The sequence below is a fragment of the Carcharhinus amblyrhynchos genome, chromosome 17 (genome assembly GCF_965287045.1).
Source record: "Carcharhinus amblyrhynchos chromosome 17, sCarAmb.v2.hapA, whole genome shotgun sequence".
Taxonomy (NCBI): domain Eukaryota; kingdom Metazoa; phylum Chordata; class Chondrichthyes; order Carcharhiniformes; family Carcharhinidae; genus Carcharhinus; species Carcharhinus amblyrhynchos.
In genome coordinates, this window is record NC_137340.1 from 7,469,921 (window position 1) to 7,488,438 (window position 18,518).

Sequence of the window (18,518 nt, forward strand, 5' to 3'; positions counted from 1 at the left end):
TAAAGTCCAACAAACTTATTTGTAGCAAATGCCGCAAGCTTTCGGAACAGGCTGTCCCTTCGTCAGGTGGCTGGGAGTTCCATCCACCTGATGAAGGGACAGCCTGTTCCGAAAGCTTGCGGCATTTGCTACAAATAAACTTGTTGGACTTTAAGCTGGTGTTGTGGGATTTATTTCTGTTTTACCCCAGTCCAACTCTGGCATCTCCAGATCATGACTTCCATGACATACACCATGGAAAGTTCTTTGCACTGTAGGGTGGACAATGATGGGTTTCAGGAGGTCATAGACAGGTTGGTGGGATGGGCAGACATGTGGCAGATACAATTTAATTTAACAAGGAGAAGTGTAATGTGATATATTTTGATAGAATATTTTTGAGGAGAAGCATTATAAACTAAAAGGTACCGCTTTGAAAAGGGGGGGTCAGGAACAGGGGTTATATGTGCACAAATCGTTGAAGGTGGCAGGACAGATTGGGAAAGTGGGTGGAAAGTCAAATGGGACTAAATCAAGGTACAAAAGCAAGGATGATATGGGGAACCTTTATTAAAAAAACTGGACAAGCCTCAACTGGAATTATTGTACCCACAGCACGGGGCATAGAGGTTAGCACTGCTGCCTAATAGTGCCAGAGACCTGGGTTCGATTCCCGGCTTGGGTCACTGTCTATGTAGATTCTCCCCGTATCTGAATGGGTTTCCTCCGGATGCTCCGGTTTCCACCCACAATCCAAAGATGTGTAGGTTAGGTAGATTGGCCATGCTCAATAGTCCCTTAGTGTCCAAAGATATATAAATTAGGGGGATTAGCAGAGTGAATACATGGGGTTACAGGAATAGGACCTGGGTGGGATGCTGTGTCAGAGGGTTGGTGCAGACTTGATGGGCTGAATGGCCTCCTCCTGCACTCTAGGGATTCTATTGCTCTGATTCTTCTATGATTCTGAGCCCCAGGGTTTAGGAAGGGTCTGAGAGATTAACTAGAATGGTTTGAGGATGAGTGACTCAGTTATGAGGATGGATTGGAGAAACTGAGAGTGTTCCCCTTGGAGATGAGGAGGCTGAGAGATGATTTGATTCAGGTATTTAAAATCAGGAGGGGTCTGTGTGAAACAGGCAGTCACCAAATCATAGAAACCCTACAGTACAGAAAGAGGCCATTTGGCCCATCGAGTCTGCACTGACCACAATCCCACCCAGGCCCTATCCCCATATCGCTACATATTCATGCATTAATCTCTGCCCATTTTTCTTTCAAAGGGTTAAACAGGTTAGCCAACCTAGTCTTGCCCAGTACACACTCGCGGACAGTTACAATTGCCCCCAGGCTGTTTAGGAAGGGTGGAGGAGATTGCAGAGTGAGGAATGGGAGTGCAGCCATGGAGGGATTGGGGCGGGTATTTTGAGAGATTGGGGAAGGGGGGGTGGAGATAAAGACGGTTCAGTGACACATGTTTATATCCAGTGTAAGGGTGTTTATTTTTAAATGCCAGTCAGGCACTGCTGGATGTGTCTGAGCCGGATTTCCATGAAGATGTTTAAATATTGGCTGGGATCTGGGTGCCCAGTAAGTGCGGGACCTGAGTGCAGTTTCACTCAATACAACCCCTTCATTCCCCAGCGCTGGGGGCTCCCGAGTCCTGGCAGTGTGAGGAGCTGCTGCTGCCGCCTTTCGGGATCCCCCCCTCCTCCAGGCTGGGGAAAGGGGGGCGGGTTTTTTTTTGTTTGGGAATGTGGGCTGGCATGGTGCTGCTGCCTGTGACACACCTCCCAATTATTCCTTTCCAGAGCTGCATTCATTGCTGTCTCTTGTCAGTGGCTTGGTGCTGGGAGTTGAGTGTGCTGCTTTGGTGGGGGTGAGCGGTGTACTTGCAGCTGTGTCTCTGGACAGAGGAGGAAGTGGGGGAGCCGATTCCCGCAGCCCAGCCCTGGCTTCGGGCTCGGATTCCCGGCGCTGGGAAAGTGGCTGATAAGACTAGCGGGAGGGAGTTCCAGCTCTGCGGTAGGAAGGAATGGCTTCTCAAACATGTAAGGAGGGTCTTTCTCTCAGGGCAGAATCTGCCCACTTGTAACTGTGAAATACTCAGTGTGTGTGCTTTAAATCTTGATCTAATTTGGTGCACGATGGTTTTCTGTTTCTCCCCAACTCTTTCCCTCCCTCCCTCTCTGTCTCCCAGACTCGGGGGGCAGTTCAGCTGGGGCTAGCTTGCAGCCTTTTGAGCATGTTCTGTGTGCGAGCTGTGTTTCCCAAATGATCTGGTAGTGTGCAGAGAGAGAAAGAAAAATTGCATTCCGCACCCCCCAACCCTTCTGTTTGTTCCAAGGTTCAGAGATATTGCAGGCAAGGGTGGGGGTTGCGGATTGCAGGACAGTGTTGGGGGCACTGTGGATATTCAGCAGATTAAGTCATGTTCATGAGCTGAGAAAAGGGGGAGGGGGCGTTAAGTAGTTATGAAGCAGCCTTCGTCTGAAGCTTAAGTTTGTTATTTACTTGTTAGTCACAAGTAGTTATACATTAACACTGCAATGAAGTTACTGCGAAAGTCCCCCAGTTGCCACACTCCAGTGCCTGTTCGGGTACGCTGAGGGAGAATTTTAACACGGCCAATGCATCTAACCAGCACGTCTTTCAGACTGTGGGAGGAAACCAGACCAACCCGGAGGAAACCCACACAGACACGGGGAGAATGTGCAGACTCCACACAGACAAGTGACCCAAATCAGCAATCAAACCCGGCGCTGTGAGGCAGCAGTGCTAACTACCGTGCCACCCATAAAGCTCAAGACTCAAGAGTTGGCATCTTTAGGAGTGTTTCAGACTTCTCACCTGGTGGTATTTCAGGTTGCCAACCCTCCAGCACTGTCCTGGAATCTCCAGGAATTCTCCTACCTCTCCAGCATGTTAGTACAAGAACCAGTTGGGAAGAGGAACAGTGCGCAGACGAGAAAGAACACAGCACATGCAAGGATCATAAGCAAGAGCTGTGCTCTTTCTCATCTTTGCACCAAGTTGTTTTGCATTGATAGTTTTAAAGACAGGGAGGAGGTTGTTTGACTGACAGCATTGTTCATGTAACTCATGAGAGGTTCAGTTACTGGTGTGGGAGGGAGGTGCATGGTCAGGGGAAGTTGGGTGAATTGGGCAGCCAGTAGTAGGGGCAGGAATTCTGAGATGTGCCCGGCAGAGATGCCAAACTTACTGTTAAATCATGGGTTAAACAGCTGCTGTTTTCCTTGAGTTATATCAGATTCCTGTTAAGTAGAAACAGTGACCTTTGGATAATGCTGGGACTGCTGATATACAGGGATCCTGGTTTACACTGTCTGCAATACAGGAATCCTGGATTACACTGTCTGCGATACAGGAATCCTGGGTTACACTGTCTGCGATACGGGAATCCTGGTTTACGCTGTCTGCGATACAGGAATCCTGGATTACACTGTCTGCGATACAGGAATCCTGGGTTACACTGTCTGCGATACAGGAATCCTGGATTACACTGTCTGCGATACAGGAATCCTGGTTTACACTGTCTGCGATACGGGAATCCTGGTTTACGCTGTCTGCGATACGGGAATCCTGGGTTACGCTGTCTGCGATACGGGAATCCTGGTTTACGCTGTCTGCGATACGGGAATCCTGGGTTACGCTGTCTGCGATACGGGAATCCTGGGTTACGCTGTCTGCGATACGGGAATCCTGGGTTACGCTGTCTGCGATACGGGAATCCTGGGTTACGCTGTCTGCGATACGGGAATCCTGGGTTACGCTGTCTGCGATACGGGAATCCTGGGTTACGCTGTCTGCGATACGGGAATCCTGGGTTACGCTGTCTGCGATACGGGAATCCTGGGTTACGCTGTCTGCGATACGGGAATCCTGGGTTACGCTGTCTGCGATACGGGAATCCTGGGTTACGCTGTCTGCGATACGGGAATCCTGGGTTACGCTGTCTGCGATACAGGAACCCTGGGTTACACTGTCTGCGATAAGGGAATCCTGGGTTACGCTGTCTGCGATACGGGAATCCTGGTTTACACTGTCTGCGATACGGGAATCCTGGTTTACACTGTCTGCGATACGGGAATCCTGGGCTACGCTGTCTGCGATACGGGAATCCTGGGCTACGCTGTCTGCGATACAGGAACGCTGGGTTACACTGTCTGCGATACAGGAACCCTGGGTTACACTGTCTGCGATACAGGAACCCTGGGTTACACTGTCTGCGATACGGGAATCCTGGTTTACACTGTCTGCGATACGGGAATCCTGGTTTACACTGTCTGCGATACGGGAATCCTGGTTTACGCTGTCTGCGATACGGGAATCCTGGTTTACGCTGTCTGCGATACGGGAATCCTGGTTTACGCTGTCTGCGATACGGGAATCCTGGTTTACACTGTCTGCGATACAGGAACACTGGTTTAATGTGCCTGTCTATGTGCTTGTTAACAGGTGATGATGCAATGACCGGCGATACGGATAAGTATCTTGGGCCACAGGATTTGAAAGAGTTAGGAGATGATTCACTGCCTGTGGAAGGAAACATGAGTTATATGGGTTTCAGCCTTGGCGCGCGTTCTGCAAGGTAATGTAGTTCATGCTGTTTTCATATTCTTAAATTGGCAGGACATGCTTGTGAATGAATGGAGTATGTTTTTCAGAAGAGTGAAGTACTTTTAATGACCTGTTAGCGATTGCCATTCTGAAGTTTGTTTGTTGTTTATTTGAGGGATGTGGGCATCACAGACTGAGCCAGCGTTTGTCACCCATCCTAATCGCTCCTGAAGGAGGAGGTGTTGGATTTGATAAAAATCCAATTATTTACTTTGCCTGTATCTATAAGGTTAAATACAATGGATATATGTATGATTATAATTAGATTACAATGGGGAACAGAATGTCGATTTCACCAAGGGAAATAGAGCTGCAGTTTTTTCAGTTTCCCCGAACTATTCCACACCCGACAAACTTGAACAATCACACAGCACAAGAATGAGCTTGAACAAATACCTACAGTTAAACTTGATGTTCCCTCAGTGTTTATTTTTAATGAAAAGCTGTAAATCAACACTCCTGAGTGTTTTGTTTCCAGAACCCATTCATTTACACATGGAAGAAGATTTGCAACACAGATTAAAACTGCCAAATATTAATTTTAACAAATGGAAATTGAACATTTTCAAGGAGTGGCTGCTTTGTAAACATGGGACCACCCACTGACCATGATAACTCCCAATTTCTGCTTCGTCATAAAAGATGTGATTTGGACTCATTCCCACTCTGATAGCTATGTATGTGCCCTGACATTATTTGGACTCTACCTTGTCATCACTGTTAGTGCTTCCTACATGTGGTGTCTTGAATGCATATAATTTACATATAAATTGAACCAGGGATGTGATTATTTGATTTATTTATTAGTGTCACAACTAGGCTTACAGTATCACTGCAATGAAGTTACTGTGAAAATCCCCTAGTTTGCATATCTTTGCCACTGACTTCCCAGTTTGTCATTGCTGGGGGAAATAAAATTACAAAATGCAACCACGTGTTTACATGATCTGCGAGTTCAAATGTCACGGGGGGGGGGGGGGAACTTGTACGTGGGAAAAAATTATAAGTAGCAAAACAAACTGTTTGTAAACCACATGCCAATTTAAACCGAGGATGCAGTTCAGTGGCCAGATTGAAATGTTTTGAGGTTAAATGCAAAAGGCTTACTAAAGTAAAATGTATCATTTAGTGATTTATCACTGTACACCCTATTAAGGGAGCTAAGAATAGCAGTAGGCCATTCAGTCCCTCGAGCCAGTTCTGCCATTCACTTAGATCACAGCTAACCTGTTTTCACTCTATCTACACTGATCCGTAACTCTTAATGCCCTGTGGCCGAACAAAAATCTGCCAATCTGTTTCCCTACTGTTTTTCGGGGGGGGAGAATTTCAGATTCCCACAGCCCCTTGTGCGAAGAAAGTGGCGCAGTTCACATTTTGAGGTTATGCCCCCACATTACGGACTTTGAACAGTTAATGAAAGCAAGCAACATCCTTCATCTGAGTAAAACTGGAAGCTGCCTTCAGTGGAGTTTGGCTACACAGATCTGAGGAATCAGACTGACATTGCGGATTCTTTCCATGGTCCAAACTTTCGAACCACAGCCTGCCTTCCTTTTAAAATGTCAGGCTGGACATGCCAGTGCAGAGAATCAGAAGGGGGACATAATCCGAAGCAGATACTTGGAACCAGAAAAGCACATTTTAGCTAGCCTCCCGGAGGAATAAATGCATTCTGGATTCTAGTCACGGTTGGTAGCTGTTCACTCCCCATTGACTACTGGTTAATGCGGTGTCCCATTGTCCCGAGTAAACAACTGACAGGAGGGTTCCTGTGTGGGCCCGATCACTGACTTTTCCCCAACTTCCAGCTTTGATGATCCCACCTAAAACCTCCCAGGGAGACCAAAAAGAAACCTCCGCAAATGAGCGAGCTATTGAACTCTCTTTATGCGTCGCTAATTACTTTTGATAAATATGTACATCAAATAAAAAGTGAATGAAGCCTGGAATTTAACTCTGGCTCTCCCGGAGGTGGCCCAGTCCTACTTCACACACATGACCTGCGTGCAATGACATGTTCAGGGCTCTGCAGAACGATGTGATGCCCGAAGCAGTTTGTTTGGCTTGCTTGCTCCCGCAGCTTGTCTAGCTTTTCAAAGGCTTCTGCGCTGTCCTTGCTTCGTGTCTCAGACAGACTTCTGACTCGCCGGTCATTCAGGCAGCACACCGCCCCTCTCTCCCCCTCGGCACGCAACCTCATCTTTAACCCAATTAAACCGGCACCCTTGGGTCCTTTCCCCTTCGCTCTAATGGCCTGATGCATCAATTATACTGATTGAAGGGCAAACCTCAGCGAGTCAGACAGCCGTCTGAAAAGCTTCAGTCTCACCATCCCTCAAACAGCAAAGCTCAATTTCAAAAATCCCACACTGGGGGCATCCTTTGCGCTTTGGGGGTTCTCCTTTTTACACACGGCCTAAGTCACCAAACGTGAGACGTTGTCTTCTGATCAGTTATCAGTTCCCTGTCGGCAGTACGTTTAAACCATTGTCCTCAAAGCCTAGCTGCACATTACCTCAAGCTGTTGGGGCATATTTTGTCCTTTCTACTGAGCTTCCCCGAGGAAAAGCAAAACAGGACTATAAATTCCATGTTGAGCGACTTGCTGCCACATATTTTAAAACAGTAAAAAATCTCACATCACCGGGTTAAAATCCAACAGGTTTTAATTAAGAACTCTAAGTTACAGACAATACTCTCAATGGGATTTAAAACAAAACAAATTGATTTGTACATCTATTGGCTGGTGCAGTTATCCATGATGTGGAGATGCCGGCGTTGGACTGGGGTAAACACAGTAAGAAGTCTGACAACACCAGGTTTAAGTCCAACTGATTTATTTGATAGTAAAGCTTGTGAGTTTACTATATGCAGTTATCCATAGCAGGGGATCTTTGCTATGAAGCGTTACACGGCCGGCAAGGTTAATCATAGATTCCTAACACTCCAGCTTGCGGAGAGTTTCAATTCTGACTTTCCAATGGGCACCCTCGCTGCCTCAAAGGCATGGCCACCACCTCAGTGCCACTGCGAGCAACTGGCGTCATCAACATGCAGTGCCTGCCTTAACTCCTCTTGAACCTACTGTGTCACATCTTTAAACAGTTGGGGACGGGGGGGGGGGGGGAACCATCCTCAGAAAAACTGCCTATATCGCGGAGATCCCAATTCCAATAAATACTATGGGAATTGGAGTCTCTGCAGGACGACCAAGTTGGCAGCCGATATAGAGATGAACAAACGAGTAGGTTTAACAGATTCACACTAAGGACTCATTCCCTCAGCCTGACCACATCACAGTTGTGCTGGCCACACAGAATTGGAAACTCTTGTTATTTGGAAGCCTGGTTTTAATTTGCCCATTGAGAGACTGTTGCTGCCCCGATTTGAAAATGCATTAAGAAATATTAAACGTGCGTATCCAGTGGATTCTTTGCATCTCATTTAATAGAGACTGTTGGGCGACAGGACAGACTTTCTGACTGGCATCTCACTAATGTACCTGGAGAATGAAGAGACAGTTGCTGCGTGACTCTGGAGTGAGATGTTTGCTATTTGCTAGACGTGTTAAGATAACATGCTTGCTATTCTGTGGGCCACGTAGATTATAAAGGAAACCATAGATGTTGGGCCACAGCACAAATATTTATTACTTGTTTCTGCTTCTTCTGCTTCTTTAATCACTTCTATTTTCTCCTGTTTCCTTTTCTTTCTCCACAATTTGTTTAAAAAGTCCTAAAATCAGGTAAGATCATATGAAGCTTTTACTTCTTTAGTGGCCATGGCTAATCCTGTTCCAGCTGGTAGCGATGTGAATGTGTCTTGAGGTTTCTGAGTCGCTCTAGTGGTTAGTGAGCCCCCCTCTCCCATTCCACAGGTTAGCCGTGTTGGGTGATGGTCTACGTTATGCGTTGACATGGCTCATGACTGTGTTCCTGAAACCAGATTCATCTTAATTCCTCACGCCATGTTGGAAGAACTGTCCCTATGTGGACCTCCTTGGGATGTGGATAAATGTTCTTTGTCCACATCAGAGGTGGTAATATTCACCGCTTAAAGGTGTCAGCCATGTTTACTGACTCAAATTTCCCATATTATCCTGCCAGTGAGGAATCTCCAGCTCGGTCTGATTGTTGGATTCTGTGGTAATTTTATGATTTGAAGTAGTTGAAAATGCACGCAGCGCTGACCTACTCACTAAATTACAGCACTCTCAAATCTCCTGCATCAAGATGAATGCTGCTGATTTGGCCTTTGGAGCTTTGGATGCTATTTTGGTTACAAATAAGAGAAGTCACTGCTGAATAGTTGTTGGTGATGATCACAGTTCTGCCTTGTGTCTTCATCCATTATCACAATGCATTTGCCAGTCATTTTAATGAGCAGTTTGAGAGTACTGTGCACAGCAATGTACAGGGAACCACTTCTCTCTCATCCACATAGGCGCCTTTTGAACTTTATTATTGGTTTAAATGACCTTGAGTAATTTCTTGATAAATTTTGGGCAGTAGTGCAGCCTGAGACTTCCAATGTACTTTTTGTCTCCTACTATGAGAATCCTTCACTATAGATCTGTTTCTCCTTCATAAATCCTTCATAATCTCAAAGAACATAAGAAATAGGAGCAGGAGTAGGCCATTTAGCCCTTCAAGCCTGCCCTGCCATTCAATAAGATCATGGCTGATCTGAAGTGGATCAGTTCCACTTTCCCACTTTCTCCCCATAACCCTTAATTCCCCTGTCTATCAGAAACCTATCTACCCGTGACTTAAATATATTCAGCGAGGTAGCCTCCACCACTTCAACGGGCAGAGAATTCCGGAGATTCACCACCCTTTGAGTGAAGAAGTTCCTCCTTAACTCTGATCTAAACTGCCACCCCCTTATCTTGAGGCTGTGCCCTCTAGTCCTGCTATCCTTTCTAAGCAGGAAGAATCTCTCTACCTCTACCCTATCTATCCCCTTCATTATCTTATACGTCTCTATAAGATCCCCCCTCAGCCTTCTAAACTCCAACGAGTACAGATCCAGTCTATTTCGTCTCTCTTCATAGTCCAACCCCCTCATCTCCAGTAGCAGTCTAGTGAACCTTCTCTGCACTCCCCCCAAGGCCAATATATCCATCCGCAAGTGCGGTGACCAAAAACTGCACACACTACTCGTACTGGTGAGGCCACAGCTGGAGTACTGTGTGCAAATCTACAAAGCTACAAATCAATAAATATTCAGTTCCCTCTACTCCAGAGAGTTTTCCCAACATTCTTAACCTTTCCTCAGAGATTCCTGGGACCTTCCCCTTCATTCTCGAGATGGCAACTAGCATAACCCTCTTGGGAGGAGGTTGGGAAAGTGCACCTTGGAGTGCCTTTCCACAGGTCCCACAAGGTAGCAGGACAGGTGGATAGGGTGGTCAAGAAAGAATATGAAATACTTTCCCTTACTGGATGAGGCACTGAATACAAAAGCAGGGATGTAATTCTGGAACACCATAAAATGCTGGTTAGGCCACAGCTGGAGTTTGGGTACAGTTTTGGTCATCACATTATAAGGACCTAATTGCTCTGGAGAGCGTGGAGAGGAGACTTACAAGAATATTGCCAGGGCTTGCAAATTGCAGCTATGAGGCGAGATTAGATGGGTTAAAGTTGTTTCCCTTTGAACACAGGAGGCTGAGGGATGATCTAATTGAAGTGCACAAAATTGGCAAGAGCCTAGATAGGGTGATCGGATAGACTTGTTTCCCCTGAGCTGGGGGGGTCAGTTACCAGCAGGGAATAGATTTAAGGTGATTGGTAGAAGGATTAGTGGGCACATGAGGAAAAACCTTTTTAACCCAGAGAGTGGCAGGCATCTGGAATCCACTGTCCAAGTTGAGGCTGAAATGTTCAACCCATTTATAACGTACCTGGATCTGCATTTGAAGTGTTCTAACTTGTAAGGCTACGGACCAGGTGCTGGAATGTGTGATTTAAATGTGCAGCCAGTTTAATTTTGTCTTCGTTCTGGCCAGGGCAGACTCAATGGGCAGGATGGCCTCTTTCTGCATTGTAAGGATTCCATGATTCTAAGACAAAAAATTCTTCAGGGACTTGAGAGGACAGATGTGGGAGGATGTTTCCTCTGGCTGGGGAAATCTGGAACTAGGAGTCACAGCCTCATAATGACAGTTTTTTAAAAATATGTATTTTCCAGGATGTGGGTGTTGCTGGCATTTATTGCCCATCCCTAGTTGCCCTTGAGAAGATGGTGATGAACTGCCTTCTTGAACCTGCTGCAGTCCCTCCCCCCAGGTGTAGGTACACACTCACAGTGCTATTTGTGAGGGAGTTCCACAACTTTGACCCAGCAACAGTTAAGGAATGGTGATATATTTCCAAATCAGGATGGTGAGTGGCTTAGAGGGGAACCTCCAGGTGGTGGCGGTGTTCCCAGGTATCTGCTCCTCATGTTCTTCCAGGTGGAAGTCTAGGTCATGGGTTTGAAAGGTGCTGCATTAGGAGCCTTGCTAAGTTCTGTAGTGCATCTTGTAGGTGGTACGCACTGCTGCCTCTGTTATGTTGTCCTCGATGTCATGTAGTAGCTTACTAGACACGATAGGATCTCGTGGTGTTGGGGCTGATATATTAGCACGGATAATTGATTCCTAACTAACGGCAAACAGAGAGTTGGGCTAAATGGACCATTTTCAGATTGACAGACTGTAATGAGTGAAGTGCTGCAGGGATCAGTGATGGAGCCTCGACTATTTTTAATCCATACTAATGACTTGGATGAAGGGACAGACTGTTTTGTAGCCAGATTTGCTGCTGATACAAAGATTGGTGGGAAAGCTCATTGTGAGGACTTCGAGCATCTGCAAAGGGATATAGGAAGGGTAAGTGAGGGGATAAAACATCGGCAGATGGAGTACAATGTGGGCTTGTCCGCTTTGGCAGAAAGGAGAGCAGGATATTATTTAAATAGTGAGAGGTTGAAGAATGTTGCAGTGCAGATGGATCTGGCGATTCTTGTACATTGATCAATAAAAGAGAGCATGCAGGTACAGCAAGTGAATATGAAGGCAGATAGAATATTAGTGTCAGTGCAAGGGATTGGAGTATAAAAGTAGGGAAGCCTTGCTACAAGGTGCAAGGTATTGGTGAGACCTCATCTGGAGGCTTGTATGCAATTCTGGTCTCTCCAGATAAGGAGGACTACACTCAGAAGTCACTCAGAGAAGGTTCACTGGACTGATTCCTGGGATGAAGGGTTGTCTGATGTGGAGAGATTGAGCAGATTGAACCAATGCGAATTGAAACTGAGAAGAGTGAGAACTGATCTTATTGAAACAGGAGATTCTCAGGCAGCTGGGTAGTGTGGATGCTGAGAGGATATTTCCTCTCATGGGGGCATCGGGAACTAGGGGGCATAGGAACAGCCCCTCGAGCTCGCTCTGCCATTCAATAAGATCATTGCTGATCTGTGGCTATGTACCTGCCGTAGGCCCATATCCCTTGATACCCCTACTCAATAACCATTTGTCTATCTCAGACTTAGACCTAACAATTGAACCAGCATCTACTGCCGTTTGAGGAGGAGACTTCCAAACCTCCAGCCTCTCTGCGTGTAGAAGTGTTTTCTAATATCTCCCCTGAAAGGTTTGGCCCTAACTTTTAGATTACGCCCCTGAATCTGGAGGTTTCATGTAGTGGGAACAGTTTATCCTTATGCACCCTGTCCTTCCTTCAATCACTATTTAAAACTAAAGGGTCTCCCATTTAAGGCAGAAATGAGAAGGAATTTCTTCTCTCAGAGGATCATTGGTCTTTGAAATTCACTTCTCCAAAGACTGGTGGAGGCCGGGCCGGGGGGGGGGGGGGGGGGTGCGCGGGGGGAGGCTGGGCGGAACTGTTGGAGGCTGGGCATTCAATGTATTCTACCCTGACTTAGTTGGATCTTACTCTGTAACTGCCATGAATATCTCTGTTGGACTGGCAGTGAAGTGGAGTTCATGCCAAAATAAGATCATCTGTGATCTTATTGAATGCTGCAGCAGCCTTGCTGGGCCAATTGATGGCTGCTCATACTTCTTATTTTATGAACCAGGTTGTGTTCTGTTGCCCTGTTAATCTGTTTCCGTTGAACCGACTTGTGTCCCTGACAACCGTTTCTGCAACTTTCTGCTTTAGTTGTAAATCTCATGTGCGTCCTTGTCCCAATTAATGTTCTAAACTTCATTGTGTATTTTCTTGAAGTCTTATTTGCTTAAACTACAATCATCTTTAGTGTCTTTTCACATGGTTTCATCATCACTGTAATCCTAATATGTTGTGACAGGATATTGTACTTCTGTCCTTTTTGGTCCAATTTGGATTATTATTCAAGGTTAATCCTCAAATAGCCTCAGATTCCTTGGGGAAGCCACCAGAAACATGCAGACCTCTTCAATCTTTCCTGTTCTACGCCCATTCAGTCGATTAATAATTAAAATTCCCCAGAGATAAGTCACAATTTGTAAAAATATTTCTGTCTTCCATCCCTTTAAGTACAAGAATGTCTAAGGCAACATGAAATAATTAATTTATTCCTTTTTCTGCCCAATTCTCACCCCATCTCGAGTCTACAGTATCACCCAAAGCTATTATAGTAAAGTGCAAGTTGGTTTATTATTGTCACGGGTAGGCTTACATTAACGCTGCAATGAAGTTACCGTGAAAGTGCCCTAGTCGCCACACTCTGGCACCTGTTCGGGTACACCGAGGGAGAATTTAGCACGGCCAATCCACTTAACTAGCACGTCTTTCGAACTGTGGGAGGAAACCGGAGCATCCGGAGGAAACCCACGCAGACTTCATATAGACAGCAGCCCAAGCTGGAATCGAACCTGGGTCCCTGGCACTGTGAGGCAGCAATGCTAACCACTGTGCCATCCACAAAGATATCGTTGAGCACACAAGCTAATTAAAATGAACCAGAGCACCTTAAAATTTGATAAACTGTTGATTGGCCATTTTGGCAACTAGGTAAGTTTTTAGTCATTTTATCAGATTTACCTGACTGATGTAAAATATTCTAATGGCAAATGTGTTGTGATTTGGATTCTGATGCGGTGTAGATCGCATTGACGCAGGTTCTTCTGTGAACTTGTGCTCACGACGTTTTTGGAGAACATTTTGACGGGAGTTTTTCTGATTTGCAAAGACCTGTGTAAACTTACCTGATGAGTTACTGCTGCTTTCAGCCTTGTGCTAGCAAGGAGGTTAACCCCTCTAAAGCACTGCCATGATGCTATTAACGCTGCTCCCTATCCCTCGAACATAGTAAGGGCTGCTCCCTCCCCCCTTTGCCTTTTGATTTGCTGAGGCTATTGCAGCAGGTATGTTAGCTTTAAAAGCTGCGATTGTATGTATCTTCCAGGGGCACACTGTCGATGCAGAAGGGAAGAGGGAGCACTTTTGGACCCCGTTTTTTGTCTTTACCTTCTCGTTTTAGTTCAAAAGATTTGGTGGTTCACCTTAATTGCGTCTGGTTTCCTATGAAAGTTGGACAGCTTTACAGTGTTAGGGTACCATTAGCAGATTACATTTGCAGACCCTGGATATTATGTGCTGTGAGAGCATTCATTGGCAGTGTTAAATATTCATGGTTATACAATACAGGAGATACAAAAATATTTTTTGTAGAACTGTAGAATCCCTACAGTGAAGAAGTAGGCCATTTGGCCCATGAATCTGCACTAACTCTTTGAAAGAGCATTTTATCCAGATATCCATCCCCTCTCCCCACATCCCCTTCTGTCCCTGTCCCCTTCCCCCTCTCCCCCTGCATCCAATCCCCTCCCCTCTCCCTGCACCCGCTCCCCTCTCCCTGCGCCCGCTCCCCTCTCCCTGCGCCCGCTCCCCTCTCCCTGCGCCCGCTCCCCTCTCCCTGCGCCCGCTCCCCTCTCCCTGCGCCCGCTCCCCTCTCCCTGCGCCCGCTCCCCTCTCCCTGCGCCCGCTCCCCTCTCCCTGCGCCCGCTCCCCTCTCCCTGCGCCCGCTCCCCTCTCCCTGCGCCCGCTCCCCTCTCCAATCCCATCCTCTCTTGTGCCCATTAGAGGCAACACCCTTCCCACCCCCTCCCTTTGGCCTTCCCCTCTGGTCTCCAATCCTGGCTCCCCATTGCCAACCCCTCCCCTCCCCTCCCCGATCCCCCCCACTATCCAGGGAGGAAACTGGAGCACCCGGAGGAAACCCACACAGACATGGGGAGAACTTGCAAAGTCCACACAGACAGTGACCCAAGGCCGGAATTGAACCTGAGTCCCTGACGCTGTGAGGCAGCAGTGCTAACCCACTGTGTCATCCACAGCTCAGCCATGCATTCACCAGGAAGGTCTGTGTTTTTTAAAAAAGAGCTGTGTCTCTTTTTACCAAAAAATGGCAACACCTTCGAAAATGAATTTTGAACTTTTACTCGTTTTGAAGAAGCCACCTCCATTTGGAAAGGACCAAAGTTATAAAGTTTGGAAAATGCTTCAGGATGAAACCTGAATGGTTTTGGCAAGGGGCGGGAAATGTAATTAATGATATTTTGCAAAATGCAACTTTTTTTCATCCCAATAGCGTGCGCAGGTTGTGAAATGGCCCTTGAGTGATTCGGACCACCTACTGACAATCCTTTCAGTATAAAACATGGGTCAGCTGTGAACCAGTTAGCTGGGACTTTTGTGACAGATTTTCACCCCCATCGCATTCTCTGAACTTTGCTGCCTCTCTACTTTTCTCTGCTCCCTTTAAGATGCTCCAGACTCCTCTTTTATTCAGCTCACCTACCCTGCTATCTTGTTCGTGTGTCTTGGTGCCAAGTTTTCCTGTGAATTACTGGCGACGTGCTAAAATTATTATGTATGCAAGTTGGTCTTACTGCATAGTTAGTACACAAGCTGCTCGGTGGATTCAGTAGCTTTCTAAAGCTGGTTGGCAGCACATGTAGTTTCAAAGGTTCTATCGCTAGAGCAGCGATGCGGCAGTTCTTAAGCAGCTGATACTTAATGTCCGAAAGTTTTTCACTGTTAATATTTTCATTGGTTCAAATTCATGTTGAGTGTCTTTTCGTACACCAGATGCCAAGTGGTGTGAAAAGAGTTCTTGCAGGAAGAGAGTGCATTGTACAGGGTCATTGTGCCAGTCTGGATTGACACAACAACTCAATCATTGAGCAATCCAGTGCTCTGCTGGCGGAAGAGTTAATAAAGGGCTACCCTTCCCGCAAAACTGCAGTCAGGATTTAGTTGCGAAGAGACTCTATCCCAGCCAATTTTAAACCTTATTTGGATCCATAGCGAGCCAGGGTTGGAGGTGGGGTGGGGTGGGGGGGGGGGGTGCGGGGTGGGATGGTGGTGAACGAGTTTGCATGATGCTGGTCCAAGTATCCTTTTTGGTAATTTCAACCTTTTGTTCAAATTCATCAAAACAAAGGCCTTTTGATCTGTTTCGAATTATCTCAGGGAAACACTTTCTTTTTGTGTTGCTACTGGTTTGTTTGTTTTTTTGGGTGCTGTTGGTGGGTTTCCTTTCATGACTCCCCCCACCCCTCCCCCACACCCCGCCTTCCCCCTGGAAGCTGCATGCATTAATGCGTTTCTTTTCCTCCCCCCTCTGCCTGCCTGCCTGATTATCATCTACCCCTTGATTGGTAACTTGTAAACACAACAGCCTTCGCTCCTTCAGTTCGGATAGGTCATACTCGTTGAACAGAAGTCCGTACGCACGGGATAGCATCATGATTGAAGAGCTGACGAAGGAATCGGTGAGTACAGACCTGAATGCCTGATGCCTGCTCAATCCTATCTTACTGCACGCTTTAGATTACCACTGGCCATGCTTTCAGTGTGGTACCAGACTCAACAATAGCTCTCCTTTCCCATCTTGTGACTTGGTGATGCCAGCCGAGATTGCCACAGATTGAGAGAATTACCATTTGAATGTGGCACTCATGGAGGAAGAAAATTACTTTGTTTTTAATCATCCTAGTCTTTATGTTTACACCTGATTGATCACATGTAGCCCAAACTTTGACAAAAATTGATGTTCCTTATCCAAGAAGCCTCTCCAGCCAATTCCAACTTTAACTCTTAAAGATCTTGCTACTCTGCTTTCACGTGTGAAAGTAGATAAACTAAGGTGGAGTTTTTTCCCCCTAAAATATTGAGTCCGAATAGATCTATCAGCCTGTCATAAACTGTCAAACCTGTAGACAGAAGATAACATTGGTTAATTTTAAGATTCGCAGAAAGCCCCCCCACTACTTTTTAAATTTACATTTAGTTTCCTGCACTAATATTTGGGACGAACGAGGAAAACACTTGCCACTGTTAACAATGCACCACGTCCTGAGAACAGCTCAATTCGTAAAGGCCGCCTTCTTCCTGCATTACCCCAAAGAAGTGTGAGATGACAAAGCCCCAATTGTTCATCAAAGCAAAGAGACTTCAGCCACTGGAGCCTCCCGCTGTGTTGAGAGATAATTCCCGAATTACATTAACAATGAGCAATCCAAGAATAAGGTGACAAAAAGTGCCCTTTGCATGGGTCCTTGAAGGAAGTGGGATATTTTCACCCTGCGTGCCCTTTATCTTCTCATGGAATTGCCTCATTGTTCTGTCAATTGGGTACTGTAACACTAATAATCCTTCAGAAACCTAAATAATGAAGCATAGCACTCATTTATATACGCCTTCTGCAAACGTAGCCATCCACAAACTGGATGGATGAAGTAGACCTTCCCTAATACCCCTTTATATTCATTCCCCAGTTGCCAGTGATGATAGTCATGGCACCCGTTGCTACTTTTCTCTATCCCAGCACTTGAGGCTCGTGTGCTGTTCTGCTGCTGGCTTGCACTGATTTAACATGATGTGAAGATGCTGGCATTGGACTGGGGTAAACACGGTTAAGCAGTCTCACCAACACCAGGTTAACCAACTGGTTTATTTGGTAGCAAACGCCACTGCAGTGTTTACTACCAAATAAACCTGTTGGACTTTAACCTAATGTCGTGAGACTTAAAATCCCAGCTGCCAACTGTTGATATTCCATCTGCAAGAGAAGATGATTGTTTGTGAATGTGGGTGGCACCAAATGGGGGAGGGATTTTGTTTTACCCATCCTGAGTTTCTTCAAGGACGTTAGGAACCAGTCTCATAGTCGGGCTCTGGAGTACGCGTAGGTTGCACCAGGAACTGGAACAGCAGGTGACCTTCCTTGAAGGGCATCGGGAAACCAGTTGGTATTTTTTTTTTGATGATTATTGTTTGCTGGTGCCACACCACAGATATACTGAATTTGGATTCCAGACACGCCACAATGGGATTTGATCCCCTGTTCTTTGTCAGTCCGAGACCCTAAGAATTACATCAGCTGTACACATGCAGCTGTACCTGTCAGTCCTCAGTTACCAATGGAATTGGCCTCACTATGATTCAGGCAGCATCCAAATGAATGGGTGCTTCAGCACATTGTAGAGACCATTACTGGTGGAATTGGGATCATACCATTTAAGAGTGGTTATAAAAACCTTCCATGCAATTATGCGATTAAACACTATAGTGACTCCCAATGTGAATTAAAATCAGAATAACGCCCATAATTTTGGGACTTTATTCAGTGCAAGCTACCTGACCCATATAGCTGTCGGTCCCTGATGTTGGTAACTTAATTTAAGAGACCATTACCACTTCCACCCTCTTCATTGATTTTCTGTGAGAACTCAGTGCTTGTCTATCACTGGAGGAAAAAATTATTGGAGGAAGCAATAGAAAGGGGGTGCGACTGATAGCATCTTGGCAGGATGAGTTGGAAAGTGCACTTAATACAATTGTGTGGCATGCAGACATTTTTACAGAGAAAAGCAACACTTGTGCAACTCCCAATGGCTC

The 18,518-nt window shown here is 46.1% G+C and overlaps 1 protein-coding gene across 10 annotated transcripts in view; it reads left to right on the plus strand.

The window, feature by feature from the left end:
• LOC145354308 (ankyrin-3-like) overlaps positions 1-18,518 on the plus strand; it is a 736,920-nt gene that overhangs the window by 624,795 nt on the left and 93,607 nt on the right. For 6 of the 10 annotated variants that reach the window (XM_080205432.1, XM_080205439.1, XM_080205436.1 and 3 more), the window contains 2 exons: positions 4,459-4,591; positions 16,297-16,390. In XM_080205432.1, the coding sequence (XP_080061558.1) occupies positions 4,459-4,591; positions 16,297-16,390 (227 nt within the window). Of the gene's footprint in view, positions 1-4,458; positions 4,592-8,356; positions 8,369-16,296; positions 16,391-18,518 lie in introns of all 10 variants that reach the window. The other 4 variants (XM_080205433.1, XM_080205441.1, XM_080205434.1 and 1 more) reach the window with 2 other exon arrangements.